Source organism: Halichoerus grypus, chromosome 6 (genome assembly GCF_964656455.1).
Source record: "Halichoerus grypus chromosome 6, mHalGry1.hap1.1, whole genome shotgun sequence".
NCBI lineage: Eukaryota > Metazoa > Chordata > Mammalia > Carnivora > Phocidae > Halichoerus > Halichoerus grypus.
Window position 1 is genome coordinate 6,083,872 of NC_135717.1, and position 19,625 is coordinate 6,103,496.

Here is a 19,625-nt window from a genome sequence, read left to right on the forward strand (position 1 = left end):
CTAGAACAGAGAACAGGATGATTCTGCCTGTCAACTGTGTCCCTTATCCCCATCGTTGGCGCGTGTGGGCCCCAGCCCCAGCCACATGCTCACCTCACTGCTCCTAAAAGGACACACCTCAATGAGCAGCCATTGTGAAATATCAAGAAACATTTCATGAAATCAAGCCCAATGTCTCAACCCCATGATGGCTAGCTCTTTGGGTTTTTGTCGGGGAGGAAGGCAAGGAGAGGGAGCATTCTTTTCCATTCTTTTCCGGTTGGTATCCATAGCATCCACATAAAAGATTAGCTGGGGGCTCTGCTCCCTGCCCCAACATGTGGAATCGCAGACTCTCGGGGCTGGGAGGACTCAGGGTCCTGCACTCCCACTGAACAGGAGGGGAGATCGAGGCCTCCCCAAGGAGAGTGGCTTGGCTAAAGTCACATAGCACATCCAAGGCAGGCTGACGCCAGGTACAGGTCTCCTGGCTCCTTCTATCCTTCTAGAAGTTTCTATCATGTCCTACAAAAAGATGTTACATTATGAAACATACTAATAATAAAACCACCCATGAGCCCACTTAAAAATCCAGAACTTAATCTTTGCATCTCTTTCCTCTCTTTCCTCCCCACCCCCAGGAGTAAACTTTGTCCTGAATGTTAACCATCCTCCTGTCTTTTAAAAAATAGTTTTATCATATATGCATCTGGCCCCGGGTTTTGCCTGGTTTTGAGCTTCATGGAAGATTCATACTTGATATACCCTTCTGTAACATGCTTCTAATACTTCATCGTATGTCCAAGATTCATCCTTGTTGTTTGGAACATGACATTCATTCATCGTCATTGTCATATGAGGCTGCCTCAGACAGCCAAGCCACAATTACCCTTTCTTCTCTCCTTGGAAATTGATTTTTTTCAGGTTTTTTTTAGGATTTTATTTATTTATTTGAGAGAGAGAAAGAGAAAGCACCAGTCAGGGGAGGGGCAGAGAAGCAGACTCCCCGCTGAGCAGGGAGCCCGATGTGGGACTCGATCCCAGGACCCTGGGATCATGACCTGAGCGAAGGCAGACGCTTAACCAACTGAGCCACCCAGGTGCCCTGGAAATTGACTTTTTTCCCCCCTGCAGTTATTAACAATGCTACTTTGAATATCTTTGCACATGGTGCTACATAGGGGTTTCTCTAGAACGAAATTCTCAGCCTTGGCTGTACATTAGAATCCTTTTGGAGAGAGGTAAAAATACCAATGCCAGAGCCTCGCCCCAGAAATTGTTTGAAATCACCTATGTCCAGGTATCAGCATCTTTCCAAGGCCCTCCAGGCAGAAACGATGTGCAGCCAGGGCAGAGATTGATATGTTAATGCTGAGGAGGCTAGCTGCCTGTTTTGGAGTGTGCAAACATCTAACCTGACAAGGGAATGCCAAACCACTTTCCAAAACTGTTGCACCAACTCACCTTGATCCACAACCTTGCCAACACTTGCCTTTTCGGAAGTCTTAAAAGTTACAGGTGGAGGGAGGAGGGATTGGTACCTTGCGATCTTAATTTGCATTTCCCTGAGGTTGGGTCTTTCCTGCTCTTTCGAACACATTGCAAAGCTGGCCCTGTTTTCCTGGGGATGTGTCCCATTCACACATCAGAGCTGGGTGCCTGAAATTGTGCAGCATTGGTAAAACCCTGTATCCTTTCTACAAAGTCGACCCCACCCCCACCCTCACTAGCCCCTCTTCCCACTCCCAGGTCCCTGGGGGACCGGGACGGTGCAAAGGCTGTTTTGCATGGTGGTAAAAGAAGGCAGGCCCCTTGCCACCCTGGCTGCTGGGCAGTCGCCATAGCAGCAAGGATCATGAATATCTATCACCTTTCACTTACAGCTTCGCAGTTTATACAAGACTTTCCACCCAATATCTCTATCTAATTCTTATAGCAACCCTCAGGGAGGGATCAACATCCCCATTTCACAGATGAGGAATTGAGGCCCTGAGATGTGAGGAGACATGTCCAGGGTAACCCAGCTAGGAAGTGCAAGGCCCACAGGAGGAGCCAAGGGCAGGGGGAAACCGACGCTGGGGCCGGCAGTGGTCCTGCTATTGGCGATGTCGAGGCTGGGGCCAGCTGTTCCCGAGGGGCCTCAAACCACCAGCACCAGACTGGCCCTCTTAACTTTTAAGGACCTTTCCGAACCTCTGGTGCTTGAATTTAAAACTCCCTGCCAAGTGGCTGCCACCGGTGATAGCTGGGCTATTTTCAGGTGAGTGTGTCTTTCCCCTAGGTATTCTTCCGAGCCGGCATCCTGGCTAAGCTTGAGGACATGCGGGACGAGCGGCTGGCCAAGATCATGACAATGTTACAGTGTCGCCTCCGGGGTTTCCTTATGAGGATTGAGTTCAAGAAGATGCTGGAACGAAGGTAGCACCTCACAAGCACCAATGGGGCAGGACCACGGAGACCACGCTCACCCACACGGGATGACCAGGGACCCCGCCACACACACAGGCCTCAGCTCCATTAGCGACACTGGGCAGTGAGATGATGCCCGTGTCTTTGCCGGCCCAAAGAACCTGTTGGGGGTCTGTATTAGTTTTCTAGGGTTGCCATAACAAAGCACCACAGCCTGGCCGCCTTAGAACAGTGGAAATGTATTTTCTCACGGTTCTGGAGGTCGGCCATCTGAAATCAAGTTGTTGCAGGCCACACTCCCCCCGAAGCTCTAGAGGAGGATCCTTTCTTGCTTCTTCCAGTCCCAGTGGCCCCAGGCGTTTCTTGGCTCATGGCCACATCATTCCCATCTCTGCCTCTGTTTTTGCAAGGCCTTCCCTCTGTGTCTGCGTCTCCACACCGGCTTCCTTCTTTTTATATGGACACCGGGCATCTTGGGTTAGGGGCCCCCTTTCTCTAGTATGACCTCTTAACCTAAGTAATGACATCTGCAAGGACCCTATTTCCAAAACAAGGTCACACTCACAGGTACTAGGGGTTAGGACTTCAGCGTTTCTTTTGGAAAGGGACACAATTCAACCCCTAACAGGGACCACCTAATATAAATCCTTCTCCTACAGCCTACCGGTCACTGCCCCTTATTTATCCGTGTGATGATACTATGACAGGGATGTGGTAGGGCCAGCACCCCCTGGAAACTGAGGCCAGAAGGGTGAAGGGCCTGGCCCCGGTTCATGAGGAAAGAGTCAAGACTAGAACCCAGAAGCCCTCACTCCAAGTCCTTGCCCCTGGAATCATGTTTCCCAGCGGTCTCTCTCAGAAAAGAGCTCAGGCTCCCTTGGCTGGCCTCTGGTCGACTCTGGCCCTTTGTTGTAGTATTAGTTATAGCATTAGTAATAATAACAGTAATGAGCAAATAACAGCAATAATGAGCTCCTGATACCCACCAGGCCCTCTTCGACCCTGACTGAAGGCAGGGACTCCAGTTAGTGGCTGAGGGTAGGACAGCAGCCCAGCCCAACCCGGGACCTCAGTAAATCACAGTCCGGTCAAGGTGCCAGGGACAAGGAGGTGGATTCCAGAGACTGCAGATGGATAGGATGCAGAGAATAATGGGTGATTTCCCGCGAGGGAGCAGAGGGAAGGGAAGCGTAAGAAGAAATGAATGGTCTGTCTCGGCCTTGTGCTGTCTGGGAGGAACCGTTCCATCAGGGAAGCCAAGCCCCAACACCTAAGCTTTAATCCATGAGACGCTTCCCTTTTGCAGAATCGGCCTGAAAGTCATCCAGCGGAACACACGCAAATTCCTGGAGCTGCGTTTCTGGGGCTGGTGGAAGCTCTACAATAAGGTAGGGCTCGGGGGCCAGGCCAGCCTGCTGCTGTGGGGGGACAGGGGGCCTTGGGCCTGGGTGGGCGGCCACAGGATGCTGCAGGCAAGGTCCAAAAATGAGTCGAAGGAGGAATCTAGCCTCCTTCCAGACAGGGGCGAATTCATCCCTGAGGAACAATCACAGTGTGTCTTCCCGCCTCATCTCATCCCTCAAAATAACATCCTGTTAGGATGGAGAGCCTCCCCCCGACACACACTACAAAAAGTGGGCTTGGTTATCAGCACCTCTCCCTGGGCATGTTGAGGCATCTTCAACTTCTTTAGTGAAGTGCTCAGCTTTAGAGCTGGAGTGACCTCAGGAAATCATGGGGTCTGACCTCCCAGTTCTCAGGTTCTTCTGAGACAGCAGAGAAGGCAGTGAGTCAGCCAGGTGGTGGGGCTGCGGGACCCCCAAGCAACCAGCCTGTCCTTAACCAATGCAGGAGGCCGTGAACCATCCTCCTGATGCAGGTGGAATCATAGTGGGTGATGGCATCCCTGCCTCAAGCCCCCGTTCAGGGGGCACACTCCTCGTGCCGTGGCTGGACGCAGGGCTGCCACATTCAGGACCCAGGTGGATGGAGGATGGTGATGTCTCAGGGGCCGTGTGCAGGGGTGGGTCCTCTCTCTGGCCCTGCGGCCCCCACGACTTGTGCAGAAGCTTCCTTCCCCTCCCCGTGGGAAAGCGCTTTCTAACACAGTGCTGGCCACAGGTTCAAAGGAGGGAGAGTAAGGTCTGCATCTCCAAAGGCACCCACACAGGCCAGCCCCCTCAAGGGCCTGAGATGGCAGAGGAGTCCAGATGAGCATTTCTCAGAGTTCAGTCATCACCGCTCATTTCCCCACCTGTTCTATGACAGACCTTCTTTCCTTATGTCAACTCACTTTTTTATTTTGAAATTTTTATTTTAAAAGGAAACTTGTATCCTTATTTGCTTTATTCTCGTCCTAAGCAAGCATTATCCACAAAATGGTGGGTTTGACGAGTTCTTTTCCGTTTTAAAAAATTATTTAAAAAAATGATTCATTCAGTTTCTTATTCTTAAAAGTTATTTTTAAAGTAACTATGTAATGATGAATATCAAAGGTTTCTATGCAATGCCAAATCTATCTCATCTGCCCTCTTGGTATTGGCGTTGCCCCCTGGGAAGCTCCAGACCAGCAGCCTTTAAGATTCTTTCAGGCGGGGGGCGCCTGGGTGGCTCAGTCGTTAAGCGTCTGCCTTCGGCTCAGGTCATGATTCCAGGGTCCTGGGATCGAGCCCCGCATCGGGCTCCCTGCTCGGCAGGAAGCCTGCTTCTCCCTCTCCCACTCCCCCTGCTTGTGTTCTCTCTCTCGCTGTGTCTCTCTCTGTCAAATAAATAAATAAAATCTTTAAAAAAAAAAAAAAAAAAAGATTCTTTCAGGCGGGATACCAGTGGTCACAGATGAGGAGACAAAGCCTGGAAACCTCCCGTTCTTTACTAGAAAGTAAAACCACTAATTAAACACGGTGGAGCAAGGTCCTGTTCCAATGAGTAAAAGAGTAAAATAAAATAAAAATCCTTTACTCTTAGTTTTTAATTAGGTTCTAATCTTATTTAAGCCAGATAGGATGAATCGGTGGGGAATAAAAAACACATTGTGGGAGGCTTTCATGGAATAAAAAGGGTTACGTAGTTGTGTGTTTACATGGACCTGCCACCGTGCCATCCCAGGTCCCTACAGCCCAGGCTGGCAATGAGGCATCCCTGTCATCTTCCAAGAGAGGTGATGCCTTCTCCCAAATCCATCTCCACGGGGAGTTTGCCCTCCGGAGAACCACAACCATTGGTCAGGAAATACCCTGAGAGCCTGTCCTGCCAGCTCCGCTCGGAGCTGTAGGGACACAGAGGGCACGAGGGAGATTTCTGAAGGGCTCAAGGTCTAGCAGGGCAGAGGAGTACGAGTGGAGCGAGCTGATGGACCCAGGCACTGATGCAGGGTAAGAAGGGCCAAATGCGAAGAGAGGTCCGGATGGGTGCAGTGGGTGCTGCCGAGGAGCAGGTGCTCCCGGCCGGCCGAGGGACAAAGCAGGCCCAGCCCTACAGAGCCGAGAGCAAGGGGGGCAGCGGCCACGAGGCAGGACGTACCAGCTGAGCTGGAGCAGGGTGAGCGAGGCTGGGTTGTGGGAGGCCTGGAAGATCACATAGGGGAACAGATGAAAGAAGTAAGTGAGAGAGACAGAGAGAGACACTAAGAATCTACACATGACAGAGAGATAGAGACAGAGACACTGAGAATATACATAAGCAGAGATAGACAGAGAGAGGGAGGAATCAGTAAGGGAGAAAGGCAAGGGAAACCAGAGCTTGAATTCAGCCAGGGCTCCCAAGCACACACAATTTACAGAACAGATGTAAGCACTGGGCGTGGCTAGATGCCAAGGAACACCTCACTCGGTGTCTCGTAGGGTCAAAGAGCACCCTGAGGATTGGTCCTAAGCAAGGATGGGCCTTCTCTGTGGAGGCTAGGGATGCTTTTGGGGATCTGTGGAGGGGTTCCACCTCACGGCTGCAAGAGCTGCTTTCCACCCCAGTGGGGGTGTGAGGTCCCATCTGAGGCAGAGCCCCCACAGCCCACCACCGAGCCCCCGGCAAAGCCCATGCCCCTGACACAGTATGGTGTTGCTCACCACTCAGGTCAAGCCGCTCCTGAACGTGGCTCGGCAAGAGGAGGAGATGAAGGCCAAGGAGGAGGAGCTGAGGAACGCCATGTCCAAGACACAGGAGCTGATAAACAGGGTAAAGGAGCTGGAGGAGAAGATGGCCACGCTCAGCCAGGAGAAGAACGACCTCACCATCCAGCTACAGGCCGTATGTGAGGCCCTGGAGGGGAGTGGAGGGAGGGAGCAGGAGCTGGGGGCCCTGGCAACTACCAGGATCCCCAGGGTCACTGAGAGTCAGACCCAGGGAGGGAGGGAGGGCTGGAGAGCCTTCTGAGAAGCCGTGTACGAGTGAGATCACAGCGATAAAAAACCACCCACTGATAGAAGCACCTTCATGGGCTCTACCCCTTTATGCCTCACAATGATGATTTCCTGCATTGTGCAGACAAAAAACTGAATTTCAATAATGTTATGCCGTGAACCATAAGTCACACAGCTGGTCTGGCTCGACTCTTGCCAGTTGTCGTCCTACACCACTGACCCCATCTCGGGGAGACCCCAGTGGACACCCAGGTTGTCCCTCTTCTGCCCCTTCCTGTCCATTTGACCTTTGACAACCCCACCCTCCTCTGAATATCAGTTCCCTCATCCCTAAACTGTAGCTTATGGTAACATCTGCCTGGCTTGCCCCTCAGGGTTGTTATAAGGAGGAACCGCGGATGGGAAATGGCTTGTTAACACAAAAGTGCTAACTCAGCGCTGGGAGCCATTTGGGCAGATGGCCCAGGCCCCACTGACAGACGGAAGCACAGGCACATCTGGGCTCAGCAGATGGGATGGCAGAGCCAGCACTACCAGCGTGGTGCAGCCTGAGTGGCCTCCCCTTCTCCTGGACCACCTCTGCTAACAACACCTTAACTGGGATCTCGTGAAAATGCAGATTTAAATGCAACAGGTGTGAGGCCTGTGACTTGGCATCCTAACCAGCTCACAGGTGATGCCGCTGGTGGTCTGGGGACGGCACTGCTAGACGATGTTTTGTCGCACACATCGCATGGGGCTCGGAGCTCATGCCTGGACCCCTTTGGGACCCCTTTGACGGGTGCTCGCTCTTCCACCAGGAGCAAGAGAACCTGATAGATGCTGAGGAGCGCCTGACCCAGATGATGAAGACCAAAATGGAGCTGGAGAGCCAGATTTCGGACATGCGGGAGCGGCTGGAGGAAGAGGAAGGCACGGCGGCCTCCCTGAGTGCCACCAAGCGCAAGCTGGAGGGGGAGATGAGCGACCTCAAGCGGGACCTGGAGGGCCTTGAGACCACGCTGGCCAAGACAGAGAAGGAGAAGCAGGTGAGGAGGCCCTGGAGCCTGACCACACTCCTCACCAGAACCGGGAAGCCTACAGGGGTCACACCTAGAGTCCCCACTGTAGGACTGCCCAGGACCCTCGCCATCAGCCACATGGGGCTATTAACTTAGCTCGATGCAATTTAAAATGTGGTTCTGCTGTTGAGCTAGCTGCATTCTGAGTGCTCGTAGCCACACGTAGCTGGTGCTACCACGTCGGATGGGCAAGTCTGGTGGGGCCCGAGGGTCTAGTCTCTAAGACACCGCTGACATCTGAGGACTGGGCTTGAATAGCAAAGGCCTGAACTGGTAGCTCTCACTGCTCCCCTCACCCTAAGAGTCTGACGTGGTTGGCTGGAGTGTGCTCTGGGCCTTGGCATTTCTCAGGCTCCCAAGTGACTCTGGACCATAGCCAAGCTGCAGGGCCCCTCTCTCAGAGCAAGTGCCTCCCCCAAGGGTGTTCCCAGACTTAAGGGCCTGTCTCTCTCTCCCACCCCCATTTCCAGGCCCTGGATCACAAGGTCCGCACCCTGACTGGGGACCTCTCGCTCCGGGAAGACTCCATCGCCAAGCTCCAGAAGGAGAAGAGGGCCTTGGAGGAGCTGCACCAGGTAGGCATCACCGGTTTGCCCTTGGCAGAGCAGGTGGAGCTCGGAGACTGAAGACCCGGGTTCAAATCTTGGCTTTGCTGCCCCTCAGCTGGGGCCCGTAGGGAAGGCACAGAGTCTCCCAAAATCTCAGTTTCCTCATCAGTGAAGTGGATGTTGTCATGTCTTGTTGCTGTCCTCCCAGGTTTGTTGTAAGTGGGGCGACCCTGTAATTTATCACCCAAACTAGGACAGTTTGAGAGTCCCAGGTGTGCTGGAAGGCATGGTTCCCAGACTCACCAGGATGAAGTGAGGTGCACAGACGTGCCCTATGAGTGACACAACAGTGAACCCTGATATAGCTCGGCAACAAAGGGCATGAGCTCTTGTCATGGGGAGACCCACTCAAGTGTTATGGGCTCAGGGTCCTGAACGCAGAGCCAGCTCTGACCAGCCACCACTGCTGACTGGGGCACAGACCACTTCCTAGCTCTAGAGACACAGGTACAAAGAGCAAGCTGAGGCCCAGGGCCGGACAGTGGACCCCCATCGCCATGTTTGCTGACACCATGATTACACAACAAGTCCCCCAAGGACCTCTCTCTGTTGCCTCCAGAAATACTTCCCCTTAGACTGTGACTCTCAACCACTTCAAACTCAGAGCCCCCTTTTATAATAAATACAGTCAATTCTCATTATTCGAGATAGTCATGGTCTATAAAGTCACCACAAACACTGAATTAGCAAACACCGAACCTCAGTTTTAAGGGGAAATATAGGGTTAGGTTCCCGCAAGCCTCTGGTCACATTTTCATCGGCCACTCAATACATAATATGTATTGATTACAATCAATACATTGCCTTGTTTTATGTATGTTTCTGTTGAAAGACACTATTTGGTCCGTACTGTGGGTTCCTGAACGCTGAGCTCACAGTCAACAGCCCTATATCTCATGCCTGAACAAAGCTTATCTGACACACAGATTTCCTCTGTGAGGCACATCACAGCCTTATTGTGCTTGGGAACACTAGACAGGATGGCAGAATGTGAGTGGGGCCATTTTATAAAGCAAAATCACCAAAACAAAAGCACCAAACTGTAGAAACCATGGCACTGAATAGACTCTGAAAAAAGACACTTGTTTGCAGTATGAGCGAAACAAGAAGGCAGGGCACCATCTTATCTGACCACAGCTGGGAATGTGCACCCCAGGAGGCTCAAATTTTTCAATGCTCTGCGCATGTCTGTAAATGACCGTGAAAGCACCACAAGTATTGGTTTGGGATTACAAATAAATTTTAGCTAGTAGGTAAATAGGCAAATAGATAATCTGCAAATAATGGGCACAGACTGTATTTTGGAAGCCTCTTACTATCCTAAAATAAAAATTATTATAACTCATACATAACTTCAAAAAAATCAGTAGTGTACCCCTTCTTTTTTAAGGAGGAAGTGAATGGAATGTAATTTATGATAAATTCTGGTGCTGTCAGCGTGTCAAAGCTCAGGCAGATCCCCTAGAAGATGTCGTGAGCAGTAGGCCGTCCACCCGAGCCTGCCTAGGTGGCTGCAGATGGACACGGACGGTGTGTTAGGGACGCAGATAGCGAAGTGCAGCTGCTGTCTGTGATGCGAGTTTACAACATGGTGAAGAACTCTCAGGGAGATTTTGACAATAACAAATCTCTCAGTTTTCATGGTAGATCATTCTTTTAAAAATGTAGTCTATGCTAAATGAAAAAAAAATAGCTGCGTTATATGGAAAGTGGTGCTGGGTGCTCGGTTCAGAAGAGTCTGTTGTTTTGCTTATGTGAATGCCTGGGTGGGGCATCAGGTGTGTAGATTGCAGGATTCTTCAAGGTGCTGGATTGTCCAGAGCAAGGCAAGGTGCCCAGCATCCCTGGAAACACCCACGAAGTTCCAGTGGGGCCCCCAATTGTGGTGACAACCAAAAGCCCCCCACAGATTTCCAACATGCCCCATGGAGAACCAGAGCCCCACTGACCAGTGAGGGCCCACCTGCAGCTAACAGGTGCTTGGGTCTGCTCCCCACCTCAGCTGGCACCAGGGGAAGGTGCTCAGTAGCTGTCCACTGAGCTCAGAAGTGATGGCAGAGAACCAGGTCTATTCAGCTACCCCCACATGGCTTGTGGGACACACGTATACGTGTATCTTTCCCTCAGAAAACCCTCGACGACCTGCAAGCTGAGGAGGACAAGGTGAACCACCTGACCAAGACCAACAGCAAGCTCAGCACCCAGATCCATGAGGTAATGCCCTGCGGCTGGGGCCAATGCTATAGCTCAAGGGCCAGGCCCATGCTGGGGCACAGGGTCCTCAGATGCATTTGGGGAACTGGACTGACCCATGCCCTGGGGCAGTGAGAGCCTCTCTTGAAGCTACAGTGAAGGAACCAGGCCCAATCCGGTTCCTCATCACATTCCGGCCTCAGACTCACCCCCCACCCCCGCTCTCTCTTGTTTTTCTTCTTTCTGCAGCTGGAGGATAACTGGGAACAAGAAAAGAAAATCCGGGCAGAGGTGGAAAAGGCTCGTCGCAAAGCTGAGAGTGACCTGAAGATGACCATTGACAATCTCAATGAGATGGAACGGTCCAAACTAGACCTCGAGGAGGTGGTGAAAAAGTATGCCCGCGCAGGTGTTCATTCTGCCCGTGACAACGCTAGCAGTATCTAGCGCGTCCTGGGTGGCGCCAGGTGCTGGGCACTGTGCGGGGGCCTCACATGCATTAGTGCATGTCCCCAGCACCCACTGTGTGCAGGCACCGTGCCCACCACAGAGGATACAGGGAGACGGCGAGTAGGTGCTGCTCGTGCACAGGGAGCTCCCAGCCTCACACAGGGCCTGTTGGGCGCTGGAAAGGAGACAAGTATTAAGCAAGGCATCCGCCCCAGAAGGCAAGGAGTCTTTGTAGAAACCCATAAGCTGGGCTTTCAAAGATCACAAGGAGTTGAGGGGGTATTTTCACAGTATCGCTCTGCAAATAACATGGGAGACAGGTGGAGTGGAGAAACACTGGAAGCAGGAAAGCAATGGGAAGGCTACTGCAACAGGCCGGGTGTAAACCTGAACTAAGTAAGAGGCTGAGGGATGGAGATGAGCAGGAGTCAGACAAGGAAAGCTCTCAGGGAGTGGAACTTGGACAATGCATCTTTGAGGTGCATTTTGCTAAGGCAGTTTCAAAGCACCACGGACTGCCAGGAGGGTGTGCAGCTGGCTCGGCATCTCGGCACATTTCCTCTGTGGCATGCCAGGAGGTGCGCGTGACCTTGACCATCCTGCTCACCCACTGGGTCTCTGGCACCTTAGTTCTCACACATGGCTCCTTGGCACATGGAACCCACAAGTCAGAAGGAGACACCCTTTGGTGGAAAGTTTTTAGAAGAAAATTTTCCCTAAAAAGGCAAAGCATCCAAGTGATTCTGGAGCCCCTAGAATGTAAACTGCGCCAGAGCAGTGATTTCTGTCTGGTTTGTTCACTGATGTGTCCCCAGAACCCCAAACAACGTCTGGCACGTAGTAGATCTACTCAACAAACTTGTACCAAATTAAGATGCGCATGAGTGAATGAATAAGCAGATGGAAAGCATGTGCAGCAGATTCTGGGGTTCTGCAGGGTGAGACCTTCTGGGCAGCCACCCCAGAAGGCCAGATGCTGGGGGATGAGTGGGTTTCAGCAGGTTCAAGGCCTCCTCCGGCAGCCCAGGTTCTGTTCCCTTGCCAGCCGGCTGATCTCCCCTCAGAGCTTTTCCCTCAGGAGATCAAACCTTCTCTTGCAGGAGGGATATGGAAATCAATTCTGTCAACTCTAAATATGAGGATGAGCAGTCTCTGAATTCCACACTCCAGCGGAAACTAAAGGAACACCAGGTGTGTCCAGGACCGAGAGGACAGAGCTCCCCTTTTGAAATGCACTTCCAGGCACCTTTGCTCCCATCAGCTGCTTGGCCACCTGGGTTTCCTGAGGAGCAAGACTGCCCCAGAGTCCTTGAGACTGATCCATGTTCACCTCACACAGGCTTAGAGTCAAAGCCCCTACGATGATTACAAGGCCCTCCACAATCTGCCCCTATTCCCTCCCTGACCTTGTCACCCAGCCTTCCCCCACCACTCCCCAGCCTCCCTCCTGCCTCAGGGCTATTGCACACACTCTCTGTGCCCAGTTTCCTTCTGCTGTTGACGGTGTCCATCATATGCTCAGCAACTTGCCATCATTTCCATATTAAAAGGCCAAATGGTTAAGTTTGTAACTTCACCCAGAAGAGATAACCTCCCTTTGCTTGTTTGTCTGCTAGGCCCGAATTGAGGAGCTGGAGGAAGAACTGGAAGCTGAGCGGGCAATGAGAGCCAAGGTAAATGAAATACTTCTGCACTTTTTGAGTCTAAAGACCCAGCACCAGTCACAATCCAACTGTAAGCAGACAGACACTCCACTCAGGAAAGCAAGAGGACAGGTTTCCAATTGAACAGGCCTCGCTGATTTCTCGAGCTGTGCACAAGGCCCGGTGCTACATGTGCAATATTAATTATGATGTAAGATGCTAAGATACTATTTCTGATGTGAGTCCAAGGAGAAGAGGCTAGTTCTGCCTGGGGCAGGTAGAGGAGGCAACATTAGCCTGGGGACTCGGAGACTGAATTCAACAGACTGACGCCAGGAAGAATTTCTAGGCAAAGAGAAGAAATAGCACCTCTCTGCACAGTGACAAAGATGTGAAGAGAAAAGAAAAGAATGGAAGGAGGCTTTAGGGTGGGGATCCTGCAGAGGATGAGGCCAGAAAGCTGGTGGGAGATGAAATCCTCACAGACCTAAACTCCAGATTCAGCCCAACCGGGCCAGGGGTAGGAAGGGCAGGTAGACCCACCCAGTGCAGAAGGACACAGGCATCCTTCACTGAGTGTGCGGGGTGGCAGGCAGTGGGCAGAACTCCCCAAGTGCAGGCCCCCAGCTTCACAGACACCATGTGGTCACTGCAGTCTTTACCAGAGAAGGGGGGGCTCCTGCACGGCTCCCGTCATGGTCATTGATCTTCCCCAGGTGGAAAAACAACGCAGTGACCTGTCCCGGGACCTCGAAGACCTCAGTGACAGGCTGGAAGAGGCTGGGGGAGCCACGTCTGCTCAGGTACCATCCTCAGGGGACCCAGGAACCCCAATTCCTGCCTGCCTGCAGGGAGAAAAAAAAATTACTGGATGATGAGCAGTGGAGAAAAGACCAGTTAGTTCTTGCTGAATTTCTGGGGCTGACATGAGGAGAAAACAATAATAAAGAAGAGGCAAGTGAAGGGCTGGTTTGGTCTTCTTAGCTCAGTGGTGTTGATAGAAGCAGCACTGGACTGAAGGCAGAGGGCAGGCGTTGTATGATTCGTGTTTATAGAAAATGTGAGCTGCAGTAAGACCAGCAGATCAAGAGAAGATTGCCACTAAAGAGAGTCTGTGACAGTTCCCAAGAAGAGGGGCATGCCATGCAGGGCTACACGGGGAGGCACCAAGGTCAGCAGGAGGCCAGGGCAGGGGGAAATTGTAGGCAAGAGCCTTTACTGTGGTTTCTGAGGAAGGAACAAGGGAGGCAGAGCAAGCAGGCTTAGGATGGGCTAGTTTGGATAATTTCAGCAGGTTCTAGGGCACAGGGGCTGTCCCTAGTTGTCTGGTACCTGGCCATGGGGGTACTGAGGGCAGGTTAGAGTGGCTGAGAGTGTGAGAACCCCACAGAGGAGGGGTTGGAGGTGTGGGCTCTAGATTGGTTGCTTTGCATTGGAAATCCAGTTGTTTGCTATCTCTAGGAGTTAGCTAACCCTGGGAGGGGCCATCCTTCCAGGGTCAGCAAAGCCCCAGATGTCAAAGCATCAGAATACAGAAAATAAAGACATGGTTAATACATGGGGTGACCCCACACTCCCAGGGCTGGAGTCCAAGCTGAGCCTCTGGTGGGGAATTCAACTTCCTTCAATTCAAATAAAGGCATCGTGGAGACTGGCAGGAGACACTTGAAACTCTCCTTCTAATTCCGTGTAGTCAGGTTTCTTATAAATGTGGACCCTGGGTCAGAGCTGACAGCAGGAATGTGGATGGTGTCCCTTAGCACTGGAAGGCTCCCTGGACTCCACGTCCCACCCCCCCACCATTCTGGCCACAGTCTGCTCGCTGTGGAGGGGCCTGCTGAGCTGGTGTCCAGCTGCGGTCAAGGTCCCGGGAGAGCAGGCATTAAGAAGGGACGATGTCTAGCGATGCAGGGAAAGTTAAGGGAACAACAAGATTCAGGGCACCAGGGGGATGGGAGGAAGCGGGATCATGGGGCTGTGTGACATGGGGAGTCACGGAGCAGGGGCTGCCTGGTGGGCTCCTTCTGGAGGCTCAGGGGGAGTGTGTCCCAGGGCTCTCTCCTGGCTACTGGTAGGTTGCTGGCAAACTTTGGTGTTCCTTGCTTATAGCTGCATCCCTCCAATCCCTGCCTCCGTGGTCACATGGCCTTCTTCTTGTGTGTCTCCCTGGATCCAAATATCTCTCCTCTTAGAAGGACAACCAGCCATTGGGTTAGGGCCCTCCCTAATGCAGTTATGGCATTTTAACTTGTTTATATCTGCAAAGACCCTGTATCCAAATAAGGTCACATTCGCAGGTATGGGGGTTAAGAATTGAGCATATCTTTTTAGGAGGCACAATTCAAGGCACAACGCTATCTAAATGAATCTGGTGGGCAACCCTCCTAGAGGCTCAGGACGGAGATTTCCATCAAGACATCCCATCAGTGGGGTGCAGAAATAGCGGGGGACTGCTGAGCAGGTGGGCAGTGTCAGACCTCAGGAGGCCAGTGCCGTTCAGTTCCGCTAAGCAACGCTTCTCCTCTCTCCCAGATTGAGCAGAACCGCAAGCGGGAGGCAGAGCTGCTAAAGCTGAGGAGGGAGCTGGAGGAGGCGGCCCTGCAGAGCGAGGCAGCGGCCTCCACACTGCGCAAGAAGCACACGGACTCCATGGCTGAGCTGACCGAGCACGTGGAGAGCCTGCAGAGGGTCAAGTCCAAGCTGGAGAAGGACAAGCAGGTCATGAAGGCTGAGATCGACGACCTCAATGCCAGCATGGAGACTGTGCAGAAGTCTAAGGTGAGGGAAGACCCCTGCAGAGCCACAGGGAGGTGCCCCAGTGTCCGGCCGCTTCGCAAATATTTCCCGAGCCCCCCGGCAAGCCCGAGGCATGTTCTGGATGTTGTGAAGGGAACCGAGATGAGCCCATCCCAGATCCCAAGCTCATAACCTAACTGTGCCTCAGTTTCCTCATCTGTAAAATGGAGACATTAATAATCCCTACTCCATAGCACTGTTGTGAGGGCTACAACCGTCCCTGGCATATAAGAAAAGCTCGATAAATGTGAGCTATTAAGATGACCGTTACATTAGGAGAACTACATCCTCAAGGAGCTGGGAGACTAGTTGGATAAATGCATATATCACCACAATGAAAAAGGGATAAATGGCAAGAGGGAAAATCAAGTAAGCCATTCAACATGCGTTTACCAAGCATCTGCCATGTGAAGAACCTTCTTGTGACATGAGAGAAAGGGGGGGCCCAAAGGTGAGCAGGGAGGATGCTTTGGGGTCCCTGTCACAGCCAACTACTATTTCACACTTTAGACACTCACGAGGCATCTTCACAGCCCCTAGTTTATCTGCAGAACCCTGCACTAAGGCTAGTATTTTTTCTTAAACGGACCTGTTGCATTTTCTTATTGGGTGAGGTCTGCAGGGGTCCGGAGTGGCCATAAAAGGGAGATGAGCCAGACAGTGAGGGTCTGTGTGCCAACCCAAAGGCTCCAGGTTTATGTTGGTAGAAATGGTGAGCTGGGGTGGGGGGAAGATGGTTCTGAGACAGGGACGTTCTAGAAGGACTAGGCAGGCAGTCTGGGAGGCTGCACTGGGAACCCAGGTGGGAAGCAGGGAGGGCCTGTTCTCCATTTCCCCATGGGGTTCATTCTTCCTGAGCAGATGAATGCCGAGGCCCACATCCGAAAGCTGGAAGACAGCTTAGCAGAAGCCAACGCCAAGGTGGCTGAGCTGGAGCGAAACCAGGCAGAAATCAATGCCATCAGGACCCGCCTGCAAGGTGAGCTAGCCCTCCCTGCAGCTTCCTGAGGAACCGTGCACGGAACACAACAGAGATCCTCAAGGAAACTGAAGGAGTAGCTGGGTCCTCTTCCCATAGCCTTCTTGGTCTTGGAAAATTCACATCCCCTGTGATGAGACAGGAGATTAGATTCCACCCACTGAGCGTTCCAAGTATCATCTTTACAGTGTCTAACAGGGAACACTATTCAAAGCATTTCCCTCCCAGTTCTGTCAACCACCCTGTGAGATCAGCAGGAGGGGCAGCAGACAAAACACAATTTTTAAACATTTTAAAACATAACCTGCAGGGCGCCTGGGTGGCTCAGTTGGTTAAGCGACTGCCTTCGGCTCAGGTCATGATCCTGGAGTCCCTGGATCGAGTCCCGCATCGGGCTCCCTGCTCGGCAGGGAGCCTGCTTCTCCCTCTGACCCTCCCCCCCTCTCATGTGCTCTCTCTCTCTCATTCTCTCTGTCTCAAATAAATAAATAAAATCTTTAAAAAAAAAAAAAAAAAAAAAAAAAACATAACCTGCATACTAACAGACAGTGAACATGTGTCACTAATGAAGGAGCCAGAAAATGGCAAACCTGCCTTCAAAGAGCATTTGAGGGGCAGAGATTTACACAGTCGGTTGGGGAAGGGATGCCTATATGTAACTTTGCTAAGTTAGACGCAAAGCCAGTTAATGTCTTACAACATAATAATACTGAACCTCTGGGTTTGGTTTTGTTGTTGTTGTTGTTGTTGTTTTACCAGAAGAGATCCTTTGCATCTCTAGGGCAAAAATAATTTGCAACTTATCACTATTCACTTAACACCTAACTTTGCAGAGGCTGGGCTCTTACCTGCGGTAAACAGCAAGCAACCACGCTATTTCCTGAGAGAAGTAAATACTCCCTAGACAGGCCAGTTAGATAACATTCCACTGTGACACCAGAGAACCTGATGGCATCCTTTGGCCTTATTTCCCACACCCTGAATACTTTCGAAAATCAACATCCCCATTTGATAAATAAGAAAAGGGAAGCTCAGTGAGACGAGGTAACTTGCCACAAAACTAATGACTTCCAGAGCAGAACCAGAAACCCTTGCTCATCCTCTCTGGCTCATGCATGTCTTCCTGGCCTCTGGCCCCAAGAATCGGTTCACAGATGACTAGAGTGTAGGTTCGGGGACCGTGACAGTTAATTTTTCAAAGTAAACACTCTCTGCCTCACTATTTCCTTCAAACTTCTTTGCTGTATCTCATGCCAGGGGCTGGGACTTCATGATCGGAAGCCCTGTACCCCATGCAAGACACCTGGATGTTGGCAATGCTTGGACAATTGCTCCTCTCCTGGGCTCACTTAAATTTGGGTGGCTTGTAATGGTTCACCATGCTCCCCTTCCCAGCTCAGTTGGCCAAGTCACCATATTTATTGGGTACTTTGGGAACGCTGCACTGGGGGAGTTTAGGATCTGGCTGGGGAGCCAGTTTTCCATCCAGTATTTCTCCCATTCCCTTCTCACTCAGCTGAGAATGGGGAGCTGAGCCGGGAATACGAAGAATCCCAGAGCCGGCTCAACCAAATCCTGCGGATAAAGACATCACTGACATCGCAGGTGGACGATTACAAGAGGCAGCTGGATGAGGAATCCAAGGTTTGTTTGGGGATGGGGTGGGGGTGAGGGAGCTGTCTTTCTGAAGAAAGTTACAGCTTATAAAGATGTAGAAGGAACATGAAAAATATGATTCAATAAAAAGTTAAAAAGTTAACTACAAGACTGTGGTATTATGCCATGTATACGAAGAAATGAAAACACAAAATTCCATATCCTTGTGGCCAGTAACTGGAACAAAACAAGGAAAATAAACCCTAATGGTTTGGGTTGTAGAGTCAGGTGTCCTTTTCCCCCTTTACTTGCTGCAATGTTGATCCAACATTGTGTGTATCTAAGCCCCCGGGCCATAGGGACCAGTAGGGCCTCTGACAGGCTCGGCTGGTCCCCGCAGTCTCGCAGCACGGCCATGGTGAGTCTCGCCAACACCAAGCATGACCTAGACCTGGTGAAGGAGCAGCTGGAGGAGGAGCAGGGAGGAAAGTCAGAGCTGCAGCGCCTCGTGTCCAAGCTCAACACTGAGGTGACCACCTGGAGGACCAAGTATGAGACCGATGCCATCCAGAGGACCGAGGAGCTGGAGGAGACCAAGTGAGTGTCACCCTGCACTGGAGAGCAGGAAGGCTGGGGTGGGGGTGGCGCTGGGGGGGGTGGGCAGAGGTCTGACCATGTCAGCCACTGTGGAGGCCAGGACCACAGCCAGGAGAAGGCAGTTCACCAGCTCTTCTTGAAGGGGGGGGGATGTGTGTCTGGACAGCGAAGCCCACTTTGTGCCCTTGGCAGAATACCCAGCCTTCGGGTTCCCTCTTCAAGGCTCTCTGCGTCCTCTGCCCTAAAGTGCTCAGGCTCCCAGCAGGGAGGTCAGGAGCAGGGTCTCCACCTCCAGGCAGGGTGTCTCGGCCCCTAAAGTGCTTGGGAAGCGTCCACAGGTCTGGTGGGTCTGGAGCAAGGCCTCTGGGTGTTGCTGAGTGTATGTGGACCACACTCAGCAGCAAGGGCCCTCGCACTGGCAGTTCTCCTGCTCTGTGCTAAACGCCCTCAAATCTTGTGAGCTTTCTTCTTCATTTGCAAACTAGGAAAGTGGATACTCTGCTTGACAGGCCTGAGGAAATAAGAGTGAACATGTGAATGTGGCGCTGAGCCGCCTTCCAGGTATAGGAACAGGCTGGCTCGGTTGCCCACGGGAAGCCCTGTGTGTGAGCCATCCTGAGGCGGGCAGGGAGGGGACCCCAGCCTGCTTGCTGGTGCCTCCTGCCCACTGGCATTTGTGGCGACAAGACAGCAATACGCACAGTGGCCTCCAGCTGACATAAATCTCCTATCAAAAGCTCTTTATACATTGAGCCTAAATCTACATCCTGCCGCTCCCCACCTCCTGCCCTCCAGCCCTTTTCTATTTTCTGTTGAGAGCGTCCAGGAGCTGCCTGCCTAATCCCACTCCAAAGCTCAGGCTGAATCTCAACCCCTCACCTCTCTCTGCCCGGACCTTCTTCCCCAGACACCCGCAGGATCCTCGCCCTCCTCTTCCTCTTCCTCTGCTCATGTGTCCC

The 19,625-nt window shown here is 52.0% G+C and overlaps 1 protein-coding gene across 1 annotated transcript in view; it reads left to right on the forward strand.

Annotated features, from left to right (window-relative positions):
* MYH16 (myosin heavy chain 16) overlaps positions 1-19,625 on the forward strand; it is a 59,945-nt gene that overhangs the window by 22,117 nt on the left and 18,203 nt on the right. Inside the window, exons 19-32 of the mRNA XM_036064887.2 lie at positions 2,261-2,397; positions 3,695-3,776; positions 6,457-6,630; positions 7,544-7,771; positions 8,275-8,379; positions 10,540-10,626; positions 10,855-11,000; positions 12,156-12,246; positions 12,672-12,728; positions 13,415-13,501; positions 15,231-15,476; positions 16,356-16,473; positions 17,990-18,117; positions 18,470-18,666. Of these exons, the coding sequence (XP_035920780.2) occupies positions 2,261-2,397; positions 3,695-3,776; positions 6,457-6,630; positions 7,544-7,771; positions 8,275-8,379; positions 10,540-10,626; positions 10,855-11,000; positions 12,156-12,246; positions 12,672-12,728; positions 13,415-13,501; positions 15,231-15,476; positions 16,356-16,473; positions 17,990-18,117; positions 18,470-18,666 (1,883 nt within the window). The remainder of the gene's footprint in view (positions 1-2,260; positions 2,398-3,694; positions 3,777-6,456; positions 6,631-7,543; positions 7,772-8,274; positions 8,380-10,539; positions 10,627-10,854; positions 11,001-12,155; positions 12,247-12,671; positions 12,729-13,414; positions 13,502-15,230; positions 15,477-16,355; positions 16,474-17,989; positions 18,118-18,469; positions 18,667-19,625) is intronic.